Below are 14,568 nucleotides of genomic sequence, written 5' to 3'. Positions count from 1 at the left end.
GGGGTGCTAGTTTTTGGGACCAGAGTCTGCTCCAGTCCTGTACTGTCCCAGGCTCCTAAGGAGGCGCAGCAGGAGACACTCGAATATCAAGTTTTGTTTCGCTAATACAAGGAGGTCCTTTGCTGCTTCTGAATGGAGGGGTTTGGATCACTCACTAACTTAGTCGATTCCCCAATGTGTACCCACAATAAATCTCAATCCATTAATTAACCAGCAGCAGCATAGCATGGCCCCTCAGTGAGATATAGTTAATCCTGCATTGCATAATTTCTGGTGCATGAAAGATACTGTGATCCCGAGGGAGACCAAACCACTTTACATTTTATCTGCAACACATTCTGAACAGATACGAAAGATGACATTAATGCATTACAGGGAAAAAAAACCCGTAATATTCAACATGAGAATTTAATATTCCTCTGGTGCACAGCAAGATAAACAGAATACCTGAGAAAGATTAATTGCTCTTTAACTCTAGACTCTGAAAATGTGCAAGTACTGTTTAATTCATTTAATATTTGAAATGTAACACCTTAGGAGGCTGGCTGATTAAAGTTTAATGTTTGTAGTTGTGTCCTTACGACTTAAACAAACAGAATGAACCGCAGGTGGATCGCTGTTACAAATTAAAACTGCAGTTAGCACACAAAGTAAGCATTTTAACTCAACCTTTTAGATCATTTTACTCTCAATTAAAAAGGTGACAGATCGCCCAAACAGATGAGCTCATTTCAAGAGTAGTGCAACCGTCTGCATAGCAACTGAAAGCATCGTATGTACAACGTAAGGGGTCCCGGAAATCCTCAGGCCACGATTCCAACAGTCACTGCGAGACCAAGCCTGCCCACGTCGGCCCCGCTGCGGTTTGTGGATTCCAAATTTGCGTGGGGTCGGTGGGAGCCTGCGCCATTACAGGTGCCTGTCCTGCCACGTGCAGCCAGTACCCCGCCTTGGGAGTTTGCCCAGAGGCCACATCTCCTCCCTCAGAGATCCTCCCCCCCACTACAGACCTCGGCCATATCACCTTAGGCCCCGTGCAAAGGAGCCAATCAGTAATTTCCCTTTCCTCAGGAGTCCAGGCCACTTTCCTGCCATGGACACCCACTCCCCTACCACTATTTTTTTTGCTTGACAAATGGTTTTATAAACTCTACGCGTAAACAGAGTCAAAGGGCCATTGAATGCCTAGAATTCAAGACAACATTTTTTAAAAAAAGGAAATATCACCAATAGAACTTTATTTTACTCTAATTTTCTTTTCGCTCTAGGCCGTAAACCAATCATGGCCTAGGGAGTAATGCCACTCTTAACAAGCCCAACACTTCCGCCATTTCTTTCTTGCCTGCAGAGGGATTAATTTTCCTTCACTGCGCGTCTCCCTGCTGTGATAAACACCAACAACTTGTATTTATATAGTGCCTTTAACATAGTAAAACATCCCAAGACGCTTCACAGGAGCGTTATCAAACAAAATTTGACACTGAGCCACATAAGGTGATATTAGGACAGGTGATCAAAAGTGGTCACTGAGGTAGGTTTTAAGGAGCGCCTTAAAAGGAGAAGATAGAGGTAAAGAGGTAGAGGGGTTTATGGAGGACATTCCAGAGCTTAGGACCGAAGCAGCTGAAGGCACAGTCGCCAATGGTGGGGTGATTAAAACTGGGGATGCCCAAGAGGCCAGAGTCAGAGGAGCGCAGAGATCTTGGAGGGTTGTTGGGCTGGAGGAGGTTACAGAGATAGGGAGGGGCGAGACCCTGGAAGGATTTGAAAACAAGGACAAGAATTTTAAAATCAAGGGTGTCTCTCGATAAAGCAGCAATTAGGAACTCAGCAGAGCAGGGGATCGATCCTGGATCCCATCAGTCTTCAGCAGTGCCCACCACTCCAACCTGATGTACAGCTGCTCTGACCATTGAGACTCTCCTCAAAAGCAAAATCACTTTCAAAGAAATAATGATTAAAATTTTTGAACATGCATGATGACATCATCAAGCCAGGAAGTGTTATTGAGGGAAGTTGAATTACTATATTGAGTGATGAACTCAAACATTCTGGGCAAAAGCAACTCACCCAAGCCAGCTCCTCTGGTCATATCATTAGTACTTGTAATTTAAACAAACATTTAAACAGAAAACAAAACCACAATTCTTTCCAACCTTACCATTAAAAAAAACATTGCTGAAAAGCACAGTGAGGATAAAATCCCTTCTTTATGATGTGATGGATCACGATATAAATGGCAGGGCTCTCCCTGGATTCTCTGTATGTTTGAGAAGATGTGGGCACAACATGTGTACAAAATCTGGTCAACTTACAGCCAGCTGTTGCTGCAGGTCTTTGATTTGATTCTGGAGAGCCTCCATCTGCTGGCTTGGTCTCTTCGGGTTATTGGCAGAGTACGAAAGCTGCGAGAGACCATTCAAAGCCTGCTTTAGTCTCTCTACATCATTTAACAGCTCTGTTATCTATGGAGGGAAAAATAAATTAGTTTTGTCAATTTGCACATAGAATCATAGAAAGGTTACAACATGAAGGAGGCCATTCGGCCCATCGAGTCCGTGCCGGCTCTACGCAAAAGCAATCCAGCTAGTCCCACTCCCCCGCCCTATCACCGTAGCCCTGCAAATTTTTTCCTTTCAAGTACTTATCCAGTTCCCTTTTGAAGGCCATGATTGAATCTGTCTCCACCACTCCCTCGGGCAGTGCATTCCAGATCCTAACCACTTGCTGTGTAAAAAGGTTTTTCCTCATGTCACCTTTGATTCTTTTACCAATCACCTTAAATCTATATCCTCTGGTTCTTCACCGTTCCACCAATGGGAACAGTTTCTCTCTATCTACTCTGTCTAGATCCTTCATGATTTTGAATACCTCTATCAAATCTCCTCACAACCATCTCTGTTCCAAGGAGAACAACCCCAGCTTCTCCAGTCTATCCACGTAACTAAAGTCCCTCATCCCTGGAATCATTCTAGTAAATCTCTTCTGCACCCTCTCTAAGGCCTTTACATCTCAGAGCGCCCAATTGGACACAATACTCCAGTTGTGGCCGAACCAGTGTTTTATAAAGGTTCATCATAACTTCCATACTTTTGTACTCTACGCCTCCATTTATAAAGCCCAGGATCCCGTATGCTTTTTTAAACCGCTTTCTCAACCTGCCCTGCCACCTTCAACAATTTGTGCACATATAGCCCCAGATCTCTCTGTTCCTGTACCCCTTTTAGAGTTGTGCCCTCTAGTTTATATTGCCTCTCCTCATTCTTCCTACCAAAATGCATCACTTTGCATTTTTCTGCATTAAATTTCATCTGCCACGTATCCGCCCATGCCACCAGCCTGTCTATATTCTCTTGAAGTCTATCACTATCCTCCGCATTGTTGACTACACTTCCATGTTTTGTGTCATCTGCAAATTTTAAAATTGTGCCCTGTACACCCAAGTCCAAGTCATTAAAATATATCAAGAAAAGCAGTGGTCCCAACACTGACCCCTGGGGAACACCACTGTACACCTCCCTCCAGTCCGAAAAACAACCATTCACCACTACTGTTTCCTGTCACTTTGCCAATTCTGTATCCGTGTTGCTACTGCCCCCTTTATTCCATGGGCCGCAATCTTGACGATAAGCCTACCGTGCGGCACTTCATCAAACGCCTTTTGAAAGTCCATATACATCACATCAACTGCATTGCCCTCATCTACCCTCTCTGTTACCTCATTAAAAAACTTTATTAAGTTGGTTAAACACGATTTGCCTTTAACAAATCTATGCTGGCTTTCCCAAATCAATCCACACTCGTCCAAGTGACTGTTAATTCCGTCCCGGATTATCGTTTCTAAGTTTCCCCACCATTGAGGTTAAACTGACTGGCCTATAGTTGCTCGGTTTATCCTTACACCCTTTTTTGAACAGGGTGTAACATTTGCAATTCTCCAGTTCTCTGGCACCACCCCCATATTCACAGATGTTTGGAAGATTATGGCCAGTACCTCCGCAATTTCCACCCTTACTTCCCTCAGCAACCTAGGATGCATCCCATCCGACCCGGGTGATGTATCTACTTTAAGTACAGCTAGCCTTTCAAGTACCTCCTCTTTAACAATTTTTAGCCCACCCAGAATCTCAACTATATCTTCCTTTACTGAGGCTCTGGCAGCATCTTCTTCCTTGGTAAAGACAGATGCAAAGTGCTCATTTAGTACCTCGGCCATCCCTTCTGTCTCCACGAATAGATCTCCTTTATGGTCCCTAATCAGCCCCACCGCACCTCTTACTACCCGTTTACATGCCTGTAGAAGACTTTTGGATTCCCTTTTACGTTAACCACTCTCAAGGGCTCATATCACGAATCAGAGTGGAAGTGATATCTGTAAGCTCAACTTTGAATCAGATATACATTGGACCCTCTGAACAACTCACTGGGGCTGAAAGAAAGAACTTTCATTTCTATAGTGCCTTTTATTACCGTAGGAAGTTCCAAAGCGCTTGACAGCCAATGAAGTACTTTTGAAGTGTAGTCACTGTAACATAGGAAAAGCTGAAACCAATTTGGCACAGCAAGATCCCACAAACAGGAATGTGATAATGACCAGAAAATCTGTTTTTTATGATGCTGGTTGATGGATAAATATTGGCCGGGACACCGGGGAGAGCTCCTTCGAAATAGTGCCGTGGATCTTTTACGTCCAGAGAGGGCGGACGGGGCCACAGTTCAACGTCTCATCCAAAAGACGGCGCCTCCATCAGTGCAGCACTCTCTCAGTACTGCACTGGGTGTGACAGCCTAGATTTTGTGCTCAAGTCTCTGGAGTGGGGCTTGAAGGATAAATTGCAAACAAGGTCTGGCTCAACTTTCTTTTCCTGCAAGTATTAAAAATGCAAACACATGCAAAGCAACACTGAGTAATTGAGTCAATGGGGAGCCTGAGGGCAACACCTTGGAATCCCATCCTCAAAATGCTCACTGGCCGTTTCATTCAGCAAGTTGTTCGTACTGTACACTCACTTTATCCCTCAAACATCTTAGCTACTGTACTTAAAAGCACACACATTGCCCCTTCAGGTAACTCTAAAACAAGATATGTAGACCCAAATTACTCCCAATGTTTCAGTAACTTTATTACTGTAATAATACTCTTTTCAGCATGGGCTGAAAACAGACAAAACTGGTCAGCTTAGAAAGGCCAACGATTTAGATAGCATTTACAGCATATTCGGCCTAACCGGTGTATGCCAGTGTTTATGCTCCACACTGGCTTCCTCCCACTCTATTTACTTTATCTCACCCCATCAATATATCCTTCTATTCCTTTCTCCCTCATGTGTTTATCTAGCATCCCTTAAATCCACCTATGCTATTCGCCTCAACCATTCCTTGTGGTAACGAGTTCCACGTTCTAACCGCTCTCTGGGTAAAGAAGAGTTCTTTATTGGATTTATTAGTGACCATCTTATATTTATGGCATCTAGTTTTGGTCTCCCCCACAAGTGGAAACATCTGGTTTAAATGAACAACTCTGTTGTCCATGTAGGAGGAAACACCTGCAGTCCCCAAATCTCAATGTAAGGCACCATTCATTTTACATTACCTTGTTATCCTTAGTCTCAATTTGTTTGGCAGATTCCTGAATACTTTTTTGCAGATCAAAGATCGTTGCCATGGACTCATCATATTTATTTTTAAGCTCCTTAATTTCTTGTTCAAAGCTGAAGCTTCTTGATTGAAAGGTCTCCTTTTCATCTTTTGCTGATATCTCTTCCTTTTTGGCACGCAACACTTCAGTACACATTTGCTCATGCTTCTCATTCAACTTTGCCAAGTCTTCACTTAATGAGTTGATCTGAGCCTTTAATGAGCTCGTCACCATTTCACGCTCAGATAAGTCAAATGCTTCTCTTGCTTTCAGTTCTGTAATCGTTCTGGTCATGGCTTCAGTATCCCCTTGCAGCTTGGAAATTTCTGCAACTTTTCCTTTTATTTCTTCCTCTTTCTCATTCAACTGGCCCTTCAGCCTGACAATATCCACATCCATCTTCTCTTTCAATTGGGTATGTTGCAAAAGTGGTAGAGAACTCTTCTTCTGATCATCTAATTGGAGCTGCAAGTTTCCTACTTTTTGCTGCTCCTGTACACAAGAATTCATCATCTTCTCCTTTTCCTCCTGCAGCTCCAAAACTCTGTTGTTCAGTGATGTTTTCATACTTTCAAACTCTTCACCAGGAATGTACTGTAACTGTATTTTCTCTTTTAATGCCTGGATGTCTGATTTCAGCCTGGCATTTTCCTTCTGTGATCTTTCACTTTGTAGTTCAGCATCAGCATACCTCTTCATCACTTCTTCCACATGCTTGTCCTTTTCCCCCATACCATTAACAAACTTGCTTTCCATTTCTTCATACGTATCTTTGGAAATGTAATTTTGTTCCAAGTTTTCCTCCAAATGTGTGACCTTTTTCATCAGCTCTTCAGTCTCTTTCTTGTACCTCTCAGCTTCCTCCTGGACCATAGAACATTGCTGAGTCTTCTCCAACAACTGGTTCTTCAGTTCTTTCGCTGCGACATTAAATTTATTTCGTGTCTCTTCGTAATTTTCCACAGGAACAAACTGTGACTTGAGGGATTCTTGTAGTGTGTGAAGTTCATTCACCTGGTACTCCTTTTCTTTGTGAAGCTCAACAACTTCTTCCTGAACCTTCTTGTAATTCGACAGAGACTCATCAACTTTTGTTTGAAGTTCCTCCACTCTTCTGTTCAAGGCAGCCTTCATTTCTTCATGGTGCTGAAGAGTTATGTACTCTTTTTGCATTTGATCTTGAAGGACAACTAGCTGTTCTTTTATCTGTTTATTTTCTTGCTCACCTCTTGCCATCTCACCCTGCACTTCACTGCATTTCTTTGTTACTAGAGACAGTTCCAACTTAGCTTTTTCTGAAGTAGTATTCAACATGTTTTTTAACTCTTCGTGTCTGTCCAAGGGCACGTATCTATTCTTCAATGAGTCTTTCATGGCAGCATTTTCTTTGAGTACATTTTCTGCTTGTTGTTGTGCCTGGCTGTACTTTTCGTTGAGTTCTTCCAACTCTCTCTTCGATTTACCAACAATGGAATTCAGAGTTGTTATTTCCTCCTTGTGCTTTTCTGGAGACATGTACTGAGTCTGCACACGACTCAGATTTTCGCTTATAGTGTTCTTCTCAACTTTCAACCTCTCTGTTTCTTTCAAAGCCTCCTTGTATCTTCGTGACAACTCAGAAATTTGCTTGTTCAGGTCCTGAAGAGTTTGGTTCATTGAAGACTTCATTTCATCATGTATTTTCAAAGGTACATACTGAGCTCGAATCTTGTGTTTCAAGTCTTCCAGTTCAGCTTTGACACAAACATTTTCATGTTGAATAGCTTCACTTTCCTTTTGCAGTTTTTGATGCTTTTGGGTTACATCAGATAGTTCCTTCTTTAGTGTTCCACTCTGGTTGTCAAAGGTGCTCTTCAACATCTCATACTGTTCAACCTTCACACATGCTGCTATCTGAGCCCTCTCTCTCTCCAGGCCTTTCTGCAGTTGGAGAACATCCATCTGGGCTCTTTCATATTTACCTCTCACTGCTACCACCTGCTTCTCTTTCTCTTCCAAAGTATTGATGAACGAATTCCTCATATTTTCAAACTCTTCAGCCGGTACGTACTGCGATATCATCTTCTTCATGTTCTTCAGTTCACTTTCGAATCCATCAATCCTTCTCTCTGCCTCTTGCTTCCTTTGCTCTGATGTACTTAAAGCCTTCTGCAGCCTCTTCACCTCCTCCTTGTACCTTTCAACATCCTTAATCTCAGCTGATTCTTGTATTGATAAAACGCCGAGCTTAATTTGGTTTTGCAGCCTTTCCACGTCTGCCACGGCTTCCTCATGTTTCGATCTCACATCCTTCAGCTGATTTTTAAGTTCCTCCACCACCCGATTGGTGCCCGCAGGCCCCTGTTTCGAAAGGTGATCTTTGAGCGCGATGACATGAGCCTGGAGGAGCTTCACTTTTCCTTCCGACTCAAACATTCGCTTTTGCACATCACTCAAAGCATCCTCCAGCTGTTTTATCTGCTCGTCCGACTCCTGCTTCACACGGTCGCACTCGTCCTTCAAACCTTCGCACTGCTTAATCCTGCTCGACAACTCCAGCTGGAGACTGCCCATCTCTTTCTTCGCCAACTCAAACCTTCTTCTCATCGTCTCTAAATCCTTCTTCAAATTTTCATTTGCACCAGGTATGCTTTGACTCGTCAGTAACACTTCACTTGACCCAATTGCTGATTTGGAAGAATGCTGAAATATAAAGGATTAAAATGACCATTACTAACGCAATAACTTCAAGAAACAAATTTGATCTTTTAGCATACACTTATTATAGAAACAGTGCTTTGGGCCTGAAATTCCTATTCCTACAAAATAGGGAAAAAGGTTTCCCTCATTAAACAGCTCGCCAACAAAATAACAAACGATTTCTGAGAAGGTGATTTTGTTCGATCACTAATTACAAAATAAAACAGGAAGCCACCCGTTTTCTTTAAGAAGAGCATTTTACTACCTATATACCTACTGGTGTATGAGACACTGATATGTACCAACCCCTCAGTGAAGAACCAAATCGGAGTGTTTCTATCTCTGGTCAACTCCTCCAGCTCTACAACAGTCATCCCCTCCCCACCCAATCACACTTTCTATTCCTCCAACTCCAGCCTCTTCAGCGACCGCCCACCTTCCCTTCACCCCACCGCTGGTAGCCTCTCTTTCAACATCTGGATCCTGTGCTCTTATAGTTACTGTCTAAGTCCTGCACTTCTCATTTTCTCCTCCTCCAAGAACCTCCTTAAAACCCAACTCGAGTTTTTTTTTGTCATCCCTCTTAGTCTCTCCTTCTTTGCCACTGTGAAGCACCTCAAGATCCTCTTCTGCATTAAGAGGAGCCATATATAAATGCAAGTCATTGCTGAAGGCTGGCCATGGAAATGTGCAACTTTCTATACAGCCTCAGCTCCCCCTCCAACAACACATCGCTCACTTTTTGTGGAATGGTAAGATGTTAGCAGCAGGGACTGAGCACCAAATTGCCACATCTCAGCCCTTAAGCTTAGGAAACAGAATAAAGACAGTCACACTGATTAGGAAGTTGCTATGAAACGTTAAAAAAAAAAATCTAAACTTGGAATTATTTTTTTGAGTCAAATATTTGGACACAAATAAATGGCCTTACCCTCAGGTGATTATTTTGTGAGGATAACCACTGTAAACACATTTACTATGGCAAAGGGGTCAAATGCCCGAGGTCACAAGTGAGTTAGGAGTAAGAAGGGAAATCAGTCAGAAATTTTAACCCAAAGGGTAATAGGTACTTCCATAATTTATCAGGGAAGCACATTAAAGTGAATTGGTTCAAGAAGCATTTAGATGTATTTCTTATAGAGAAGGAATATACCACCCAGAAGGACAAGGGCAGCAGGCGCATGGGAACAACACCACCTGCACGCTCCCCTCCAAGTCTCACAACATCCCGACTTGGAAATATATCGCCGTTCCTTCATCGTCGCTGGGTCAAAATCCTGAAACTCCCTACCCAACAGCACTGTGGGAGAACCTTCACCACACAGACTGCGGCGGTTCAAGAGGGCGGCTCACCACCACCTTCTCAAGAGCAATTAGGGATGGGCAATAAATGCCAGCCTCGCCCACATCCCATGAACGAATAATTTTTAAAAATGACGAGATAGCAAATAGTTGGGATGATGTTGTTGCTTAATGGCCTAAAAACTCTTGTGTTCTATGTACAGTGCACATTGGAAAGAAAATATCTTAGTAGCAGGTGGTTACAGCACCATGTTAAGTTTGAAACATCAAGCTACAGTAGACTAGGTTTTATCAGAATATCATTTAGCATTTATATTAACTAGCACATGGGATTCCTTCAGCATTAATAAGTGGAGTCGGTAATAACTTGTATTACTGACCTGGAAAGAGACTGACTTGTGATATCAGGCTTAGCTCATCTTTATTTCCTTTTCAGATCTTTACTATAAGAACAGAGAAACATCTCCAGTGTATAAATTACCCTCATACAGCTAACACTAAAGCCACACGGAGTATAAATTAACCTCACGTGGTGCTAATGGGAAGTTACCAAGGCCAATCTATTCACCTGGAGGAGTCTCAACCTACTGATCTCCAGCAGATGCTGAAGTAGAAATGATTGCAGCAAGTGAATTGCACTCCTTGAGAAAAGAAAAAGCAATGAGTATTTATGTACTCTGAGGAGTACAGTGAGAAACTGGATCAAAGGAAGTTAATCATTCTATAAACCCATCATGCAGAATGGCCCATGGTTCCCTAAACCCTGCATCGTGACTCTGAACCTGCCATGCCCAAAAAATAATAGATTCCACAGGAATCTGCATCAAACAGCAAAACTACTGCATCATCAGTCCAGTCCAGGAGATCACATCAACAGTGTGTAGCATGGCACTGACTATGCAAAAGCAGCAGTGCCAACAATTTTACCTGTTACATTAGTACACAGATTCAGGGGAAACATTTTAATTTAAAAAGCACTTGCATTTACATAGCACCTTACATTGCTCAAAATATCTCAAAGCACTTCAACAAATTACTTTTCGAAGTTCAGTTGCTATTAGGTCGGCAAATGCACAGAATTACATAGAACGTACAGCACAGAAACACGCCGTTTGTTCCAACGGGTCCATGCCAGTGTTTACAACAACAACTTGCATTTATAACGTAGTAAAACGTCCCAAGGCGCTTCACAGGAGCGATCAGACAAAATTTGGCACCGAGCCACATAAGGAGTATTAGGTCAGGTGACCAAAAGCTTGATCAAAGAGATAGGTTTTAAGAAGCGTCTTAAAAGGAGGAGAGAGGTGGAGGGGTTTAGGGAGGGAATTCCAGAGCTTAGGCAGCTGAAGGCACGGCCGCCAACGGTGGAGTGATTAAAATTGGGGATGCGCAAGAGGCAATAACTGGAAGAGCGCAGAGATCTCGGCAAGTTGTAGGGCTGGAGGAGGTTACAGAGATAGGGAGGGGCGAGGCCATGGAGGGATTTGAACACAAGGCTGAGAATTTTTTTAAAAACGAGGCACTCCCAGACCGGGGAGCCAATGTTGGTCAGCGAGCACAAGGGTTGATGGGTAAACGGGACTTAGAGCGAGTTAGGATACGGGCAGCAGGGTTTTGGATGAGCTCAAGTTTATGGAGGGTAGAAGATGGGAGGCCGGCCAGGAGAGCATTGCAATAGTTGAGTCTAGAAGTAACAAAGGCATGGATGAGGGTTCAGCACCAGATGAAGTGAGGCAGGGGTGGAGACGGGTGATGTTACAGGGGTGGAAGTAGGGGGTCTTGAGTGGATGTGTGATTAGAAGCTCATCTCAGGGTCAAATAAGACGCCAAGGTTGCAAACGGTCTGGTTCAGCCTCAGTGGCCAAGGAAAAGGATGGAGTCGGTGGCTAGGGAACGAGTTTGCAGCGGGGTCCAAAGACAATGGCTTCGGTCCTCCCAATATTTAGTGGGAGGAAATTTTTTAAAATTTTTTTAAAACACATCCAGTAATGGATGTCGGACAAGCAACGTGACAAATGAGAGACAGTGGAGGGGTCGAGAGAGGTACAGCTGGGTGTCGTCAGCTGGAATATGACGTTATGTTTTCAGAGGACGTCGCCGAGGGGCTGCACATCGATGAGAAATAGGAGGGGGCCAAGGTTAGATCCTTGGGGGACTCCAGAGGTAATGGTGCGGGAGCAGGAAGAGAAGCCATTGCAAGTGATTCTCTGGCTACGACTGGATAGATAGAAATGGAACCAGGCGAGTGCAGTCCCACCCAGCTGGACAAAGGAGGAGAGGCGTTGGAGAAGGATGGTGTGGTCAACCGTGTCAAAGGCTGCAGACTGGCCGAGAAGGACGAGGAGGGATAGTTTCTCATGGTCACAGTCACATAGGATGTCATTTGTGACTCTGATAAGGGCCATTTTAGCACTGTGACAGGAGCGGAAACCTGATTGGAGGGATTCAAACATGGAGTTGCAGGAAAGTTGGGCACGGATTTGGGAGGCGACAACACGTTCAAGGACTTTGGAGAGGAAAGGGAAGTTGGAGATGGGGCGGTAGTTTGCAAGGACAGAGGGGTCAAGGGTAGTTTTTTTTTTGAGGAGGGGCGTGATGACGGCAGATTTGAAGGGGAGGGGGAGAGTACCTGAGGAGAGGGAACAGTTAACAATATCAGCTAACATGTGGCCAGGAAGGGAAGTTGGGTGGTCAGCAGTTTGGTGGGAATAGGGTCAAGGGAGCAGGAGGTGGGTCTCATGGTCAAGATGAGCTCGAAGAGGGAGTGAGGGGACGTAGGAAAGAAACTAGAGTAGGATGCGAGTTCAGAGCTAGGGCAGGGGAAACCTTAGGGGAAGTTTGGCTTGATGGGCTAGGGAAAGGGGGGGAAGCAGCAGAGGCAGCTGATCGGATGATCTCGATCTTAGTGACAAAGAAATCCATGAGCTCCTCGTACTTTTCATTGGTGAGGGTGGAGGGGGCCAGGAAGAGCGGAGACGGTTCCAAACAAGCCTTCTCCCTCCTTCATCCAACCTATCAGCATATCCTTCTAACGCGGCTGCGGTTTTTGCACACAAAGATCTCCCCAGCAGCAATGACCAAGTAATTTATTTTTGGTGATGTTGATTGAGGGAGGAATGTTGGCCGGCACGATGGCAGTGCTCTCTGAATAGTGCTAGGGAACCCTCGATATTCCACCTGAGCCACCGGAACAGAGACAGATGAAGCCTTGGTCGATCGCCTCCTCCCACAGGGCTGCACCTCGAACAGTGCGCCGCTCCCTCAATACCGCACTGGAGTGTCAGCCTAAGTCCTGAGCTCAAGTCCTGGAATAGGGTTTGAATTCACAATTTACTGACTCAGATGTGCGAGTTACCACCTGAGCCTAGCTGAAACAAATAAAATATATTTTGTGCTAACGTTACCAGGGTTCGGTTAGGCGGAGAGATTACATAAACTAAGCTTGGAATATAGATGGTTACGGGGTGATTTGATTGAGGTTTTCAGAATTTTGAAAGGGAATGATAAAAGGCAGATGGAGAAACTTTTCCCGCTGGTTGAGGAGTCTAGGAGAAGAGGACAAAACCTTAAAAATCAGAGCCAGGAAATTCAGGAAAGAAATTAGGAAATACTTCTTCACGCAAAGGGTGGTAGCAGTGTGGAACTTTCTCCCACAAAAAAGCAGTGGATGCTAGCTCAATTAATCATTTAAAATCTGAGATCGATAGATTTTTGCTAGCCAAGCATGTTAAGGGATTGGGAGCGAAGGCGGGTGGATGGAGTTAGGATACAGATCAGCCATGATCTCACTGAATGGTGGAACAGGCTCGAGGGGCTGAATGGTCCACCTCCTGCTCCTACGTTCCCAATTCAAAAAATTTCACGTTCATTGCTCGTGAACTTCAAACAGGGGTGCTCGGAAGTGTTCACAGTTAGCCACTATCTAGCGAGATGGACATGATGCACAGCATACTGTACGCCTTTTTAATTTTTTTTTGCTTCGTGACTACCAATTTGGAGTGTGGGAGGAATGGAAAATAACCTGTAAAGACGAATTAAAATAAAATATTGACAATTATAATCAATTTATTTTAGCTATTTCAATTTATTTATCTGCGTGCTGACCACATCACTGAAGGCAGAACCAGTTTAATTCTCATCACCTCAGGAACCGACTTCTCTAATGTTCCCTTCCCCTGGGCTCCCCCTTCACAAACTCCAGTTAATCCAGAAACTCTACAGCTCGAATCCTCATTGCGGAAAGTGCCACACACCTATTATCCACGTCCTCCCATAAACTGCTAAAATCATACTGGGATCAATGGCCATCTCTCTAATGATATTCAACTCCTTCAAACAGGCATGCTCAGTAATTCTTTCAAGAACATTCTCACCAGATTATCTTTTCTCTCCGTACGATTGGGAGACAGAAATAATGTTAAATCAGAACCACTTTTTAAAAAAAAACAAATACTTATGATAATAAGTTTTTACATAATTGGCATTACATTCCTTAAATTAAGTTTATACACATAAGTCAGGCAGGAGAAAGCAAATACCTGTAATTCTACGCCAGCGAAGTTAGCTTGCTTAACAGGTATATCTTCTTTCACTAAATTTTCATAGGAAACGAAACATAAAACAAATATTTAATCCATTGATCCGGTGTCCATGAAGCTATTTTCTTCATTTAATTAAACTTGAGCTTCTTCCGAACATTCAGTTCATTTCATGGACTGCTAATTTTAAATTATGTAATATAAAGTGCAGCAAGATTAAACAATAATGTTGTACAATCAGGAAGCAATATTCTTTGCACAGCACTTAATTGGTCCAGAAGGAATTCCAAGAATTCATAATACATTTTGTTAAATCCTTTTGTATTTTTGCATAAATGCTTTTGAGCAGCAAATTAATTGAGGGAATGGGGATTCTGCAGTGGATTGGACTTTGGCCCTTCATTTCTGGAA

The 14,568-nt window shown here is 43.4% G+C and overlaps 1 protein-coding gene across 3 annotated transcripts in view; it reads right to left on the bottom strand.

Annotated features, from left to right (window-relative positions):
* Window positions 1-14,568, bottom strand: part of LOC137301716 (uveal autoantigen with coiled-coil domains and ankyrin repeats protein-like) — a 116,946-nt gene that overhangs the window by 8,590 nt on the left and 93,788 nt on the right. For all 3 annotated transcript variants that reach the window (XM_067971301.1, XM_067971303.1, XM_067971302.1), the window contains 3 exons: window positions 14,158-14,210; window positions 5,594-8,320; window positions 2,316-2,465 (listed from right to left, as the gene is read on the bottom strand). In XM_067971301.1, the coding sequence (XP_067827402.1) occupies window positions 2,316-2,465; window positions 5,594-8,320; window positions 14,158-14,210 (2,930 nt within the window). The remainder of the gene's footprint in view (window positions 1-2,315; window positions 2,466-5,593; window positions 8,321-14,157; window positions 14,211-14,568) is intronic.

Source organism: Heptranchias perlo, chromosome 34, assembly GCF_035084215.1.
Source record: "Heptranchias perlo isolate sHepPer1 chromosome 34, sHepPer1.hap1, whole genome shotgun sequence".
In the NCBI taxonomy this organism is placed as follows: domain Eukaryota; kingdom Metazoa; phylum Chordata; class Chondrichthyes; order Hexanchiformes; family Hexanchidae; genus Heptranchias; species Heptranchias perlo.
Note: the sequence above shows the minus strand (reverse complement) of the source record. Positions and strands in the feature narration are given on the sequence as shown.